The sequence below is a fragment of the Polyergus mexicanus genome, unplaced genomic scaffold (genome assembly GCF_030449975.1).
Source record: "Polyergus mexicanus isolate NDT 795.1 unplaced genomic scaffold, iyPolMexi1.0 SCAF_22, whole genome shotgun sequence".
NCBI classification, from domain to species: Eukaryota; Metazoa; Arthropoda; class Insecta; order Hymenoptera; family Formicidae; genus Polyergus; species Polyergus mexicanus.
Genome location: NW_027223342.1, coordinates 2094307 through 2112172, shown reverse-complemented (window position 1 = coordinate 2112172; position 17866 = coordinate 2094307). Strand labels below are relative to the sequence as shown.

Sequence of the window (17866 nt, the reverse complement as noted above, 5' to 3'; positions counted from 1 at the left end):
CAATATGTAGGAGTCGCTCGTCTACATACATATTATATCTATGCTCAGAGAGAAGGATCACGCATCACGCCGCCATTTTTCGTAAGACGCTTTTTCTAGCTGATACAATAGCTGATCAACATCAACATCAACTAGGTCGATTTTAGAGACGGCTAGATTTACAATACTTTTTGATGTTACGGTAAAACGATGCGTATCCCTGCTAAATCCATCATTGTGGGCCAAAAATATAGAGAAATATTATTTATTAATATGTTTGATCAGGTGCGCATAATGTTTTTGTCATTCTAGTATAAACTATACACGGATATAGCGATAATAAATTATTATTAAAATATTTATACGCATATAAAATGAAATAAATTTTCTTCAATTAATTTTCTAAATCATTCTTTTCCTAATTCTTAAATATAACATATGTAGAAAATATATTGACACTATATAATATTTTATAATACGTAAAATATTTTGGCAGCGAACTAGGACAATACATGGTATTTGGCCTTGGCAGCGTAAAAGTTAACGCGCGTAAACATTTTGTTTACGTATCATAACAACCTTATTCTTGTTATGATTCATATATGGAGACACTTTTATTTCCATTTTATACATGCACATATGCGTCGTATAAAATAATATACATAAAAATACTTCAATTATAATTTATTATCGCTGTTCGTATTATACATTAGAATAACAAAACATCACGAGCAGCTAATAAAACAATAATAAAAATCCATAATATTTTATTGCAATTTTGATCCCTAATAAAATAAATGAATTTAGCATGGACATGTACCAACCGGTCGTTTTACCATGGTACCGAAGATTGAATCTGGCTATGTAGTTCCGCCGGCTCTAAAATGGATTCAGGTGGCGCTACTGCACCAGCTAGAAAAAGCGTTTTACGAAAAACGGCGGCGTGACCCCTCTCAGGCTTCTCTCTGCTATGTTCTTATATCTTACAAGTGGCCAACTTCAGACAAGGAGACGAAAAAGGAGTTTCGCGTGTGGTTGTCTTTTATTTACTTTATAAGTAGACGTATTTAAGAATATAAGATAAATATTCGTGATTTCAAGTTAAAAGTCTTGCGAATGACAAATGGAGAGTTCTACAAGCGGCGAGAATTCATCGAGTAATCAAGCTCCCGCGCGTGGCGAGAGAGTAAGCAGCGGTCAATAAAATTATTTGATTAAAGTATAATCACTGAAAGAAAATAAATTATTTCATCTATCTTATCCTATGCAGAAAAGTCGAGGCTCGAGGCAAAAGGATGTAGATAATTCAAGCAAAAAGTTTCTGCGAAATTTCGATCCGGAGCGCAGCGAGCGAGAGAAACGTAAGCTGTATCGTCGATTGTATCACAGCCACAGGAGGCATTTGTACGATGACAAGGGTATCTTCATACAAACGTCGGACGATCTTTGCGATTGCTTGAGCTTACATTGCCCCGGATGTCACTTTCCGTGTCCCAAGTGCTCTTCCCCAAAGTGTGGTCATGAATGCAGGTATTTTAATAAGAGTTTCCATATCCAATGAAGGCCTGGTTTCTTTTGTCGCGAAGTTATTTATTTCCGAGTTGGTCGTCTATCGTCAGGAATAATCGCAAATGGACCTACGACACTATTCACTGCGAAGGAACTGATCCTGTGATTAAAAATCCATTGTTGAAAGAGTCAGAAGCAAAATGAGAGCGATAAATAATAATTGCTCTATAACAATTGCGATCTATAAGAATATCTGTATATAAGATAACTTCAACAAAGGCTGAATTCTTATTATTATGAGGTATAGTTGTATGATAAATAAAAACGAATTTATAATAAGTTTGAAACGTACTATGTATCGCGAGGAAAGGGGTTGATGATTCTTAAATAATACACAACTTAAAATATTTTACATTATTTAATATAACAGACGAGTGACGTATTACATCTGGAATTGTTTTATGTAGGAATGGCAACATATGTAATTTCGACCAATTCAATTCTCGAGAATTAAAGCAGCGTATAAAAATGACAATCGGAGCGCTAGAAATTGACATAAAAAATTTATTTTTGCATATCGGAAGTCGATTTGGTCGAAATGATGACGTTTATCCATTTTCCAAAGCGCGTCCTAGAATGCACGCTCTTGCGGCACGTCACTGCGTCGCGTACGATCTCACACACACACATGGAAGCGCTATTGATTTTCCACACGACGCTTTCGGCGTCGGTGCGCACCTTTGTCACGCACACGCACACACACGCGCGCGCGCGCGGAGGGCGCGCGCTTCATTTTCGTCCGCGAGATCGTCGTAAACTCGCGGATTATCTGAAAGAAAGAAATCCGGAAAAAAAGAAAGAGCGCGAGAAAAAATACCGTCGTGTCAATCGTGAGAGAGTCGCGAGGAACCCGACTTCGTTATTAATGCATACGTAAAAGTGACGCGAGTCCGATCGTCGTCGTCGGTCAATTTGACAGTCGCGCCGCGTCTCCGAGAATAGCGGGTCAGGAGGTTGACGTTCGGGAGGCGCGCTCCGCGCTAGTTTGCCGCGTCGGTCGGTTCGTCGCGATTCGTGACAGGCGTGTAATCGACGAAGGAGAAAGAAAGAGAGAGAGAGAAGGAGACGGGGAACGAAAAAAAAAACGTCGTGTCTTCTTTCCGTTCGTGTCCGAGCATCGTAACTCGTCGGGATACCGGACGCACGCATTTGGAATATACGCGCGAGTGACAACCGCGAGGAAACGATCGTCGAGGTCTCTTCGTCGTCCGTGTGATCGTCCGTGTGAGTGCGGCCGTCGCGCGATCGAACGGGTTTCCGGAATCGAGGAGGGAAGCTTGCAGGTGCTGCAGGCCGTAACAGGTTTTCTCATTTTTCTATCGGAATATAATATATTTCTCATCCGCCCTTCGCCCTCTCCGCCGTTCTCCCGTCCAGGGCGATGCAGTTACCGTGATCGGTCGAGTGTGACGAACCTTATGTCGACACGACGATAATGATCGTTGTGGGGGGGGGGGGGGCGAGGGGGGGGATTAGTATTGTCGCCTGGGTCTCTTCTTCTCCCATTGCAATTTTACTTTATTTTCCTTCGTCCTGACGATAAGTGCGAGAGCAATACTCGTGCTTCGATTTGTGACAGTGTAGAAAAATTGAGATAGAAATAATAGCGTCATCGCGAGTACATCATATTTATTAAATATGTGCGATAAACATGCACACGACATGAATCTTTCAATTGTCTCACAAAGTCCGATAGATTAGCTAATAATAAGCTTCGATCGCAATTTGAATCGTTATCTTCGAAGGGATGGATCCAGACAGGTCAAGTTGACAGTGTCAACGCGCTTGGAAACGCGCTCAGATCTTGGCAATGTCCTCCTAAAAATTCTGTCATCGAAAGATTATTTTGCGACGAGGATCACCTCTAATAAAGATGCATTATATTCGAAACGAATCAGTCGCTCGAAAATGATCGTGTGCGCAATCATCGTGTATTCGTGATATTGTATGATATTTATAGACTTCGTGATTTCAATGATAACGAAAATTACAGGGATAGGATTCGACGAGATCGATTGGGGTAATCGTTACACTAGGAGGATAAATATAGCACGCACATATACACGCGGTAACGATCATTTTCTATGGTACGTTACGAATATTTTCGAACTCTGTTTTTCCACTTGTATCTATATCGGATATATAATAATAATCGTTCGTATCTAAGGATCGTTAGTTTTACTATTGGAGGATATTTCAGTGCTCGCAATTACCCTGATCGCTCTTGTAATTTTGGCGAATTCACGTCTCGATGTCACACATACACGAGAGAATCGTCCTTATTTCTACCAATGCAAACACTGATGATAAAGTAAGGTGTATTTAGCATCCGTATACGTCGAAAATGAAATTTATCGAAATTGGGCCGGTGTGTTCGCGGTGTGGAAAATTTCAATTTCGTTTAATTTACGAATCTTTTTCCGCATCTTTGATCTTTTTGTCATTCGAGCTGACAGAAAATCATTTCACTATATAATTAATGTTTATAATATTGTATAATTTTAAATATCAGATATATTAATTGAAATTCTCGATTACTTTACATATATTGCTATTCTCAATCACATATATATATATATAAGATCTGTAATTATATTTCTATAGTTAAATCGGAAAAGAAACTAATTTTTTTTGCAATCGTATTCCTTTGAATAGAACTCATCAAAACTGTTTCACCTTGATTGCATTTCCTATACTTTATATCTTTTCTCTTTCTCACTCAGTGACATATCGACTATTCCCATTTTAAACGCACAAATTGCAAGAGAACATACAATTATGACAAACTCATTCGGTTTCTTTCAACTTTAGTTTTATTCCCTTCTTAGCTCCATCCTTAAAAAAAAGTAAATTAAAATTTACATTAAAAAAATTATATTCGCGGACCTTAATTGGAGGAGGAGAGAAAACTGAAGGAAGGTATAGAAGAGACGCAAGTGAAACGAACAGACTTTTCGCGGACGGTGAACGCACACGGGTCGCATCGATTGCGAGAAAAGAATAGATTCGTTGCTCTTAAAATTATCTAAATATTCTCGGAATATTTAAATATAAATATATAAATTTGAAGACATTAGGGGAAGAGAAATATATACATATATATATATATATATGTTATCGAGGAAGTGCACGAGATAGCGAGACCCGCGCAAGGCTGTGTAGGAGGAAGGGACCCATGCAGTAGGGAATGCGACTTCGTGGGTGTCGTCATCGGAGAGTCTACGTCACGAGATACACGCGGGAGGACGGACGGATGTAACCTTTCGCGGGTTCAGATTATTAACCGCGTGGGCGAAGCGCGAGACGGAGATCTATGGCGTGCGCATCATTTATACGGGGTGTTCCGGGACCGTCGGATGTTCCTTTCGTTGCATCAGAATTCCCGGCTGATCCGAAGACGATTCTTTCATTCGCGACCAACATATCGAGATGATTAATTTTCGACAGAAGAGGAGGAGAGAGAGAGAGAGAGAGAGACAGCGATGTTTTTAAAATTTTTTCACGGAGATTTTTAATTCGCGGATTAATTACAATGCCATTGAAAATTAAAAAAAAAAGCGAGAAACGTCAAAAGGAGATCGTCTTCAAATCGGCCGATTAAAGGGACATCGGGGGTGGTTCCGTGGGACACCTAGTACAGCTTTTGCGTGTCGTGCGACAGGTCGAGCGGTGATCGGGGATTGCGAGGAGAGGTTTTTTGCGAAGAGTGATCGTCTCGTATACATACCCACGCTCCCTGTCCCTTTCCCTCCCGCGACCACCCACTCACCCCCTTCCCCTCGTCATCTATCTCGCTCTCTCCGTGCGCAAGGGACCCCGAGCGTCGGGGGTTTACGTTGCCGGGACGGCAGATGTCAGGATGCCGGAGCAGAGCAACGACTATCGTGTGGTCGTGTTCGGGGCGGGCGGCGTCGGCAAGAGTTCCCTCGTGTTGCGTTTCGTGAAAGGATCCTTTCGCGAGTCCTACATACCAACCATCGAGGATACTTACAGACAGGTGAGCGTGAATCGGCCAAAGCGCCGGCGTTGATCTCCACCCCAAAAAAACCCACCCCCAATCTTGCAATTTACACATTTTTCACAACCGGCGACGATCCTCTCTCTCTGATAAATAATGTAATTAATTTTAGAGATAATGATTACGTGTGTTACGGGATAAATTTAAACGAACCAAAAACTTAACTTCTCTGCTTCTCTGTTTCTTTTCTTTTTTTTTCTTTTTTTTGGGGGGGGGGGGAGATAGAAAATTAACGAGGGAATAATTGATTCCATAACTAATATTTAAATATTCGTAGAAGCGTTAAATAGTTGATTTTAATTAATATTTAATTACGACACCATCACGTGCACAATGTTTAAATTCGATGCATGCTACATACTAGGTTGCAATCCCTGGGAAAAAAATAATCAAACGTCTTTACTGGCACCTGCATCGCCGTAAAATTATAGATCGGATTCCGTCGTAAATTATAGATCCTGTAAAACAGGCTTTACATGCGGGATGCTATACGTAGATAATAATTTGCGCGTCGAAATTTAACGATTAATCGAATGTCCTCGTGTCTCGCACGCGCACGTCGCTGGATTGCGATAAATTTGTCATCTACGAATTTAATATTTCCATTCGTATATCCGGCTAATAATATATACGTAAGTGAAAAATAATAAGACATAAAGACACGAAATTGGTAAATGATTGGCGACTGTAATCTCGAGAATATCTAAAAAGCATGCACTAGTAGTAGTGTTGTATGGTCGTAGTAAAGTAGAATTAATACCATAATAATGTATACTAATCGGGAAATATCTATAAGTTAAAAGCACACGCATGTTATGATAGTTTTATGTTTCATAAAGGAGAAAGAGAGAGAGGGAGAACATCGTATTATATACGGTAAATTAATTATACATACTATAACACATGATACGAGGTAATAATAGCGAGATCTATCGCATAAACTCTACGTACTCTCGTACTGTTTATAGAAAATTCAGATCTTTGTGTAATACTATTTTCTCATTGATAACACAGATGTAAATTCGTACACACGTGTCAAACTTTAATTATTCGTAAGTAAGTCAAAATAACGTCATAATGACAATAATTTCACGACTACTGTGATTATCTCAACATATATACTATACATACATACATACACACACATATATATACCCAGACAGCACACAATATTTATAAAATATGTACAAAGTATATATAATAATATATTTAATAACATTATATATATATATAATTATTTGAATATTTTATAAATATTTATTAAAATTTTTATCAAAATTTTATGAATATTTTTTGATTCTAGATTTAACAGATCATAAGAATTTATCATAAATACCATAGAAAGGTTTATAAAAATATTGAGAAATATTTACAAAATTATTACTATTTATAAATATTTATTTTTTACTTACCATAAATATTATATGTTTTAATAATATATCGAATAAATTTTTTATGATTTCCTCTCTTAATATATACAAAATATGTATAAAATAATTATATGATATTTCCAAAAATAAATGGTAAAAAATATTTATGAATATTTTTCATAAATATTGTGTGCTGTCTGGATATCGTAAATTTTAAGAAAGACACACGTGTACACGACGTATTGTATATTGCAATAACGATGCTGATGGGATTCTCGCCGCTGTGTGCGCGACGAGAAGTGTCGTCGATGAAATCGCGCGGGACTCGAATATCGTTCACGATTACGACTCGAATTAATTCGATCCGCGAGATCGACGCACGGGGGATCAAGAATCGAGGGGGAGTCGAGTCGAATCGGGGATCGATCGGATCGAGTCCGTCGCGCGATCGTCCAACGATGTGACCGTGTGTGTACGGGGTTTCAGGTGATAAGTTGTGACAAAAACATATGCACACTTCAAATTACGGACACAACGGGGTCCCATCAGTTTCCCGCTATGCAGCGGCTTTCTATAAGCAAGGGTCACGCCTTCATCTTGGTGTACTCGGTATGCTCACGGCAAAGCCTCGAGGAATTACGACCGATCTGGGCCGTGATAAGGGAGCTCAAGGGCCAGGATATATCGCAGATACCTATCATGTTGGTAAGAGCTCGTCCCTTCATTTCTTTCGACTATGAATGTCACACTTCCAAATACCAATTAACGCCCGATTGATTTTTTTATATACATATATCTGACTTGTTCTATATACTTGAGAGAATAATCGTATAGTTCTTGAACGCGATATTTTTTTACGTCGTCAATTCGCGATAATAACTATTTGCTTGCAGAAGCTTGCGTAATACTTACGATCATCGCGATGTGTCTGCTTAAATTTTTCTATTTTATCATTCGTTATCAATTTTGATAAATTAAAAGATAACTCACTCATCTATGGTATAGCGATGCTTTCGTCGTTTTAAGGTCAATCGTTAAAGAGGCGTTAAGTTTACCGAGAGTTTCTTTCTTCACTGAAAAATTTATCCAAGAACCTCGAATAAAATTGAAGTAAATTAATATACTCTATTGTTACGAAATTATACAATAATCCGATTGACTTTCGAGTAAATTTTTTCACGAGAAAAGAAAAGAGACTTTCATCATTCCTGCACGAGAAACGGTTTTGTTTGTCAATGTTCCTCTTTCGAAAATTTGGTGTCTCGTTTAACCTTTTAACGTCTCGGCGGTGACCATCCACACTCAGGTCGGGAACAAATGCGACGAGAGCCCATCGGTGCGCGAGGTGTCGATGAGCGAGGGCGCGGCCGAGGCGGCTAATTGGGGTTGCGGCTTCCTGGAGACCTCGGCCAAGACGAATCACAACGTGGACGCCCTGTTCCGAGACTTGCTCACCCTCGAGAAGAATCGCTCGGTGTCGTTACAGCCGGTGCAGAGCAACAACGCCATAAGACTCAAGGAGAAGTGTGCCGTTATGTAAAGCCCCCTTATCACGCTGATCCCACGATTGTATATCGTATATATCGCAATCGACGACACACCGCCACATGACAGACGACGATTCTCGGCGAGGCGCTGCTTCCGGTATATATTGTATATTCGTTCCGGGGATCGTTACTTTTCGAGACGGGGCCCTCGCCGATCCGATCTGATAATTCCAATAAAAACGAGGGGACGATTTATTAGCGATTTAGATCCCTGCGGCTTCCGTCTGTCGAGAAACCGTTAAAGTTTACCGTATCGTATTCGTTATTAAAGGCGAAACTAGAAACGAAAATATCTCCGCGAAACTTCGAATTCTAGAAATAATTTTCTAAGAATCCACGAGAGAGAGATTTAGAATTTCGAATTCTAAGAATGATTATATGGAATAATTTAATGCTTTTATTCGTCCGACGAGAGAAGAGGATGAGTATTTTTATTCGACGAACGAAGGGGAGTTTTATTCGAATACGTGTGCGCGTTGCTCGTCGATAAGGGTGTGTGTGTGTGTGTGTGTGAGAAGCTTCTTTTACCTTAAATTTAACACTTTACGCAGTAGACCGTTCGATAATGACGAGTTATTCGAATTCGAATCTTTTTCTCGATTCCACCACAGGATCGTCCCGCGGTAATCTCGATCTGCGACGAGCGTCATCGCCGCAAGTATGCGCGACGATATCATTTTTTATTATGATCTCCGGAAATGAGTCGCGCGTTTCGCAGCTGCTCTGGCACGAGAAGAGCATGGTGTTAATTATAATGTTATACTTCGGCAACAATATAAAAATACCGATCGTTATACCATACACGACATATCACATCCTAAATAAATAATAAGAAAATTCTGATATTTTATAGGAAGAATTAATTTTTATAGAAGAGATTTATACATCGTATTATATTGTATATTGCGGATAGGATGCAATTTACCGGTTACATATTTTTTCAAAAAATTTCTCGCATAGATATTATATATTTTTTTTTTAATTTTAATATTTAATTAATATTTTTTATAGATAAATAAAATAAGGATGTATGTGGGATTTATTGTGATAATGATAATATATAATATAGTAATTTGTAATATAAAAAAAAAAAAAAATTATACACATACAATTGACAATTAATTCATCGGGATATATCGTAGCAACAAGGCCCGAGTTTTATCGCGATTCTTATAATCGCTTCTTGTTATAATTAACTCTTCCAAGCTCTTCGTCTAACAATAGCGACAGGTAATTAGTAATTTTTCAATAAGCTCTTGTTTATACGTGGCGCCGAAAAGACCCCGATGATTAGCGTCGTGTGAAAAATGCATGCGAGACTAATCTCGAGCTTGCTCTAACGATATAATCGATTATCAGAAATGATCGCTCGCGCAATTGTCGCTCTCTTTTCAATTTTTACAAGTGCCGTTCCTTTTTCCATACGGATAAGCAACGAATTGTTGTAGAAGATCGACGAATATATAATTTATTCGCATGATTTTAGCACTCGAATTTTCTCCGACAAGTCGCTCGTTATCTGAGACGTTCTATGCCAACGGGCAACTCTATAACGTTAAACGTTTCCTCTTTTCGATCGATTGATTTATTTAATCCATTATTTACATATATATGTATATCAATTCAATAAAATATACTGAATTTGAAAATATATGGATTCGGTAAAATACAATATATTGAATTGGGAGCGAAGTGAAACGTAAATTTAGGATAATATTGATGTTGAAATATTCAGTAAAATACATTGAAGAGATTGTTGTAGGAAAGAATTATTACCGAATAATATATGGATTCCTATTGAAACATGCTGAAAAAATAGTAACTTGCGCGAAATAAAAATTTTGTAAAAAGAGTTTTATTCGAGAGGCCACGCTACATATGGCTCTTGTCCGTAGACTATCTCAATTTAACGATGTGCTAAATCGATAATAATAGACGCGACGATGCCCTTCCATGAAAATTCCGCAATGCTCTGCAATCCGAGACTACCGCATGACGATTAGGGGGATTGGCGTAACGCACGCGTCAGAGTCCTTTTTTTCGCCAAGATGACGAGAGAGAGAGAGAGAGAGAGAGAGAGAGAGAGAGAGAGAGAGAGAGAGAGAGAAGTGTGTATGCAAATAATGACAACAAGTAAATAAGAATTGTTACGAGATTGCTTTTTGTTGAATAGTTGTAAGAGAATTTTGTAATAACTATGCTAATTAGAATTATAAAACAACAGACACACACACACACACATACACACGCAGATGCAAGTTGTGTTAACGTATTTCATTATGCGTGCAGATTCACACACACACACACACACACACACAACACTTGTAGGCACAGATCTGTTGACGAACGCATCGCAAGAGAGATTACGAGATTCTAATTGTATTGTACATGCGATTATACGAGTTACACGTTTTCCATATCGTTGCAACGTTTTTAATGTTGTTTTTTTTTTTATGGGTAGATCGCATCCGAAACATTTTTAGACATTCCTACGGAAAATTTCTAACAAACGTAGATAATTAGCGAGTAATTACACACGTTTCCACGAATCCCGCTCTCCGTCTTTTCGCAGCGCAGATCGTCGGAATGTGTCCATAATTTCCTTCGTGTCGCGGCTACCCTTATCAATTCTTATCCGTTTTACGGATATATCAAGATAGACCGGAGAGCGCTTCTTCCTCTCCTCAATGTTCCTCAATCCCGTCGCGACGTCCTCGTCGATATCGATGCGATCGATGTTTAAATACACGTCGCGCCGAAGCTAACGATGATGTTGATAATGACGATGATGATCCGCCGCCTGCACTTGAACGCGTCTCGACTACTAGTTCCACGTTTGAAGGGCCGTATTTATAATCGTCGATAACTCGAGTGGTGTCTCGAGGGTGTATCGAGTGATGTGATGCATACAATGAATCTAAAATTGAACCGCGGTACATTCATATATGTTTGCGTCCTCGGAATATATTCGATCAAATCGGAATTTGATTTTCAGCCTTGAAAGAATGCAGATTTTATAAAATACGTATTCATTATTGTTTTTTTTTTCTGTTTTATAATTTTTCATCTGTCTCTAAGAGCTTGTTTCACATTCTTTTTATTTTATATTATATGACAGTATTATTTTATTTATTTTATAATATATAATTTATTATTAAAATTTTTATATGCTTTATAGATAACACTTTGAAATAAAATTCAAAATTTTATTTAATTCTTTATCGTTGCTCTATTTATTTTATCTATTGTCTAATCGCTCTATATATATTTATGTATATTATAGATACGGTCGTGAAAGATTATGGTGAGACAGATAGCTAATGATATCTGCGAAATGTAGCTATCGACGATATGACTCGAAATTGGAAATCCTTCTTTGAATAAGTCGACAATACATTCCCAACCAGATCGGAGCGTCAGCTGTTGGCAACATCAATGCCATCAATTACAGATCATCGATGTATCGAGGCGAGCCGAGGCTAGAAATGGCTATTGAAGGTATTACGATGGATATCGTCATAAGTATTGAATGAGTATCGTTAGAGATAAAAGTCAACATAATATATGCAGTTCATAACTTATACATACATTCCTCACTTATGTAAGAATATGATTTGCGATAATAGCGAATGATAAAAATTCAAATTGATATCGAACAATTTATTTCCGCATAAGATACTTTGTGAACCATTTTCAAAAGATAATAAGCTGTTTATTTTACTTATTTTAAAAGTTATTGATAAATATAAAAATTATTTTAAAAGTTTACGATATCTCAGACATTAACTATCGAATTATCGTTGGCCATTTCGAGTCGTGGATACGTTCGATGCCTCGTTTTCTTTTTTTTTTTTTTTACATATCTAAAACAAGGACTCGGATTATCCAACGAATTATGTGTAAAATCGTCCGATGATTCATCTCGCGGCGCTCTGTGTCCCATCGGAGAGATGGGAATTTATTCCGTGATATTACAAATTCCTCTCCGCGAAGAATTACGGATTGGCTTTAGATAACTCGAAGATATATATTCTTTTTTTTTCGATCTCGCGGAGATAGATTCCTGTCGCGCGATTTGTTTTGATTCATCTAATTTTCATCCCGATCACTATCTATCCCCAGCTTCTCGGCTCATTCCAGGGATTCCGGCTTGTATTTCCGGCGGAACTACAACTCTAAGGGAACGAATCCCTTCCCTTCTGTCGATCGTGTAATTAATGAAACGACGAAGTACATCATATCTCGTTGATATTACCAATGAAACGCGCTGAAACGAGATCGTTCGTATACATTGTATACCGCTTATACGTATATATAGTTGTGTATATTATATATATCGTTACTACGATTATTAGGCGTGCTTCTAACTTCGCTTCATCTAGGTAATTATCGCCGTTATCGTCGTACGAATACGGTAAACGCCCGGTCTCCGGTTCCGCACGTTCTGACGCATTCGAGCGAACGTATGCGAATCGGTCGCGTCTATTTCTCATCTCCAATTCACCCTTACCGTTTATTATCGCGACGCGTTTCGCATTTGCCGTATTCGCGACAGGTGTGTTATTGCCAAAGTTGTATAATTTTGCGGAAAGGGGTCAGAGTTCGCGCTACTCCTTCCCGGATTTTCCCCGACGACAGAAAGGAACGGCAATCCCTCGCGCCAATCTCTCGGCGTCTTTTTTTACAAGGACACTGTTTATTAAATATATGCCGTATTAAAAAAAAAAAAAAAAAAAACCGTAGCGTATAACGTGTTTAATAATGATCGTTAATAATCCGCCTGAGAGAGAACTCCTAAATGTAAATTGTATATAAGATTTTCTATATTCATTGTCAGATATATCCCTATATATATATATATATATATATATATATATATATATATATATATATATATATATATATATACACGATATAAAATGTATACATATATAATACGTACCTATTATTATTAGTAGAAAAATAATTAGTCGGAAGAGTGAATTTTTGCGGGCATGTTTCTCGATTTAAACATCAAGACGCAAGTCAAAGAATTTTATCACATATTCGCCGCTACTTTCTAAATCACTTGTTATCAGATTGGTCGATCGATTATGCGCCACACGTAGCATTATCCTGTAATAAATAGGAGAGAATTAACCACACAATTAATAGAATAAAATACCAATATATATATTAAATACGAACACGTATCTCCAGCACATGGACACACACACGTACACATTGACACACATTCAATTACAATAATTGCGTAAACATATATATTGCGCAGACTTTGTCACAAAGGTCTACGTGCGTACCATCGTCTTTATATATAGGAAAAGTGCGAAAAAGAATCGTTTTCTAATGGGTATCGCTTAGCTGTTGAAAATGTTTATCTATTAGTTGAGGGGGAGAGAAAAAGGTAGGCTATATATAATCGTTGTTTTGAGATATACATACATAGATGATTAAGAGAACGCGACGGCTTCTTATCGATTCCAACACTTTCTTGCAATTTTCTCACGGTAAAAGAAAGAAAGAGAGAAAGAAAAAAAAATGAGCCGATGTAGATTTTTGCGACTAAAGTAGGTAGATTATACATGTGTATACAAGAGTATCTCTCTTCTTTCGATTTCTGGTCTTTCCACTAACACGGTCGATTTCCCTTTAACAAAAATGTCGAAACACCAAACGTAGAATTTAAAAAATTGACGAAGGCAAGAAGATATAACGAAAAGATCGAGCGCTCACACTCTGTTGAAGGAAAAAGCCAAAAGTAGTAAAATATTTCATCGAATAAATGTTCGAGCAGTTAACTTTCGATAATAGAATGTTGCCTGGGAGAATACAGCTACCGATCGAACTTTTGCTTTAAAGACAAATCGACCGACAAACTCTCGCCGAAGCATTCGCAGCGGAAATCGCCTGGGATACTCTCTGTATACCATATAATAGATATAATCAGGGTTGGGAAGTAACGCGTTACTTGTAACGTTGTTACCGTTACCGTTACTTTTTTTTTTCGGTAACAATCGTTACTTTTTTCCGTTTGTAACGGTAACGGTAACGCGTTATTTTTATAGAGTAACCTTCCCAACTTTGAATATAATAGATTCAAATATTCAATATATAGAATCTCGTCGAGGGCGAAACAGAGATATTATAAAATCGAGCTTCAAAGACGACAAAAGAGAAAGAGAGCAAGAGAGAAAGAAAAGGAGCAAATTTACGAGGAGCGGGTGAATATAAAATTAAAAACGAACACGCTATCCTCTTAATTTTTGGGGCCAATTGGTGTGACGGAAAAGACACGCGTATATATGTGTAAAATTGTTATTTATATTACTTTGGGTTTTTCACTCGAATCGCCGGATCGACAAGCGAAACTCTGTCAACTATTAATTTTTAGATACTTACGATTAAAATTGAATCATTGAGATGACGATCTTCTCTCCTAATAATTTATTTAATAATTATAGAACTTATCATAGGAATTTTCTTCTTTCGTTTCTGCAAAAGGGGTGCCTCGCACTTTCCCGCACATGTAAAACTGTAATTAAGAAAGAATCAAGCTTCTTTCTCGCGCGAGAAGCGATCGAGGATCGAAGCACCGTGCCATATGTAACGTACATCGAGATTATAGGAATTGTCTTATTGCGCGTGAGCGACGAGGGTGCGATCGAGAATACACAGATAATACACACATGAACATACATACATACATACATACACACATACATATACGCGCATCAGATGACGAAACGAAATACACGCAACGCATCGTGTGATTGCAACAGTAACTGAAGCATAAGAGTGTAAGGATCTCTCGAGTGATATTGTATTATACGCTTCGTTTACGTAACGCAATGCGCGCGTCTCCACGATATCGAAAAATCTGATGCTGCGTTATCGAGGAGTTTTGCAGTACGCATTACCTCGAATACGGTAAACGCCGAAAAAAAAAAAAAAAAAAAATGGTCGCAATGACTTTTGTATTGCGTCTCGTTACACATTATCATTATTAATTATAAGCGTTACGATACAAAAATTATCACTGTAAATAACAATTATTGTCAATTATATATGCATTGATTATTGATTATTGATCTTTATTCTTATTCTAATTATCACTCATTGAATCGTATCAATAAAAGTGGAGCGAATTATCTCGTCAAAAAAATAAAAAATAAAAAAAGTAGAAAGATGAAAACAAAAATTCTTCAATTCTCGCTTTAAGTATATATAAAGCATTCGCTTTAATTAAAATGCCTGTGTTTATGCTGACATGAGAAGAATCATCGTGTTACGTGAATAAAGATATCAGCGTTTAGCGTATTCCAAATACGTTATTGTAAAAAGTCTTCATTATCGTTCAGCGTGATAATTAAATACTTCCATATGAAATCCGGCCCGGAGCGTCGTTCGACAAGTGTGCATTGCGGATACGCACGCATCTCTTCCTAAATTTACTTCGCACAAATAACGACGACAACGTTAGTGTAATTTACGACGGACCATATCAATGAATCATATCAGCGAACGATTAAAAAAAAAAAAACAAAAAAAAACGGAGGATATCCTCGATTGTGCGAGCCTGAGGCGAGAGAGGCGATGTGTGAGTTTTCGACGTGTGCTTTTTAAATAACAACGAGCTCTCCTGTACAAAAAGTCGTATCGCCGCGATTGCGAGCGATCGTTCCTGCTGCTAACTTACATTACATTCGTCGAGGGAAATTCGTGCTTATCAGTTTTATTTTATATACAATTTTTTTTTAAATGATCATATACTTATTCGCAATGTATGTAAAAAATTTTTGAATTAAGAGATTTGTATCTTTTTCACATTGAACAAGTATGATTAAATAAGATTAAAAATTAACGTAACGGATAGCGGTCAAAAATTCTCTTGAATCATGATTTTTCGTAGTACTTGAAATTTTTGATCGCTACCCGTTACATTAATTTTTAATCTTATTTTATACACTGAAGAGAGTCCAGATTGGGACAGAAACGTTTGTTTAACATTTTTAATCGTCTTAATCATTATATTGTGATTAGTATTATTTATTATTATATCATTTATTTGTTCTAATTATTTATACAATTATTTTTTGATTGTTTCTGATTAAGTGCTCGTCAATTACTAGTTATGTTTATATAAGAACAATGTTTATTTGCTCCTTTACTCCTGTTTACATACTTGTTTTTTAACTTGGAGCCGTTTATTCTATTTTGTTTTCACATGAAAATTATATCGTCTATAAAATTGCGAAACATGGACTCGCTTATAGAGAGAAGATAATATAAAAATCATGCAACAATTTAAAATGTAGAAATCGTAAGTACGAATTCGCCTTGGCGTACGTTTGCTTAGACTTAAGCTTGCCATAAGTGATGATTTGTTAAAGCAACTTCCCTCCTAATCTCCGTTGGTCGCGCCACGAAACGACGTACAACGCTTTATTGCGAATTGCTTCCCGCGAGCCCGATGTAAAACCGAGATATGCGAATTAATAATAGTAATAATAGACACGAGATATATGTATAAAGGAGACACGAATAGAGAGAAAAGTCGCGCGCGTGGAACGGATTTAAATGATTAAACACTCGTATTACTCGACGAAGCCTTTCAAAAATGCCGAGCTGAATGAGAGACGGATGAGAGATCGAAATATCGTTAAAAAATATTTCATTATATATAATATAATTACGTCGTCATATTTCTACATAATTATGAAAGAGATCTGTTGCTCCCCTAATCTTTTTTTTTCCATGAATAAAATGTCAGAGATTCGTTTAATCCGGACACGGTTTTAATAAAAAATCTAAATGTTAGATTTATTCCAAGTTATTCCACTTTAGGATTGTCTCCGTAACGGCTCTTAGTTTCTTCGTATCGATTTTACGACGTTATTGAGATCGGAATTTCAATGTTTGAAAGGTTTTTTTTCCAGCTGCTGAGCTGGAAGAACAGCCGAGCGCCCAGCGACGTGAAAAATTCTCTCACGCGCATTAATTAAGGACACGCGAGGAAGACGAGGCGAAGCGAAAAATCGCGGGGCGCGCGTCGCCACTCTCTGTACACGTTAAATATACACAACGTCCCGCACAATTGTTGCGAGAGTGCTGCGCGTAGAGAATGGCGCGAAAGGAATGTTTAATTACCTATTTAAATAAGCGACCAATACACATACGCTGGAATAAATAGGCTTGTTATTGCGACGAATTTGCTCATTCATTATCAATGCGACGAATCGTTTACCAGCTACGAACCTGTACTCGTGAGAATTAAACGATCTTGATTCTTGGCAAATGCGCTTGTTTCTGTCCGATTATCCTGCTCAGCGTCCATTTCCGTCCTCGAGTCCTCGTCGCTTGATTTTTATAAAAACATAGATGAG

At 37.5% G+C, this 17866-nt stretch overlaps 2 protein-coding genes across 6 annotated transcripts; both read left to right on the top strand.

Annotated features, from left to right (window-relative positions):
- The first annotated feature begins 92 nt into the window (after positions 1-92).
- Positions 93-17778, top strand: LOC138942438 (ARL14 effector protein). Of its 5 annotated transcripts, none has more exons than XR_011448316.1 (6): positions 95-264; positions 787-1165; positions 1250-1509; positions 1599-1789; positions 1956-2850; positions 5210-5314. XR_011448316.1 is itself a non-coding variant. In XM_070312679.1 (4 exons), exons 2-4 carry the CDS (start codon positions 1103-1105, stop codon positions 11789-11791), a joined length of 348 nt encoding a protein of 115 aa, XP_070168780.1. In that variant the 5' UTR covers positions 93-264; positions 787-1102; the 3' UTR covers positions 11792-17778. The 5 variants fall into 5 exon arrangements, 2 of the variants coding, with proteins under 2 accessions (XP_070168780.1, XP_070168779.1); XR_011448317.1 differs by having other exon boundaries at positions 123-181; XR_011448318.1 differs by lacking the exons at positions 1599-1789; positions 1956-2850; positions 5210-5314 and adding exons at positions 11767-11981; positions 12624-17778 and having other exon boundaries at positions 93-264.
- On the top strand, positions 5316-11760 carry LOC138942437 (GTP-binding protein Di-Ras2). Its single transcript, XM_070312677.1, has 3 exons — positions 5316-5545; positions 7423-7641; positions 8243-11760. Exons 1-3 carry the CDS (start codon positions 5408-5410, stop codon positions 8474-8476), a joined length of 591 nt encoding a protein of 196 aa, XP_070168778.1. The 5' UTR covers positions 5316-5407; the 3' UTR covers positions 8477-11760.
- Positions 17779-17866: the final 88 nt, after the last annotated feature.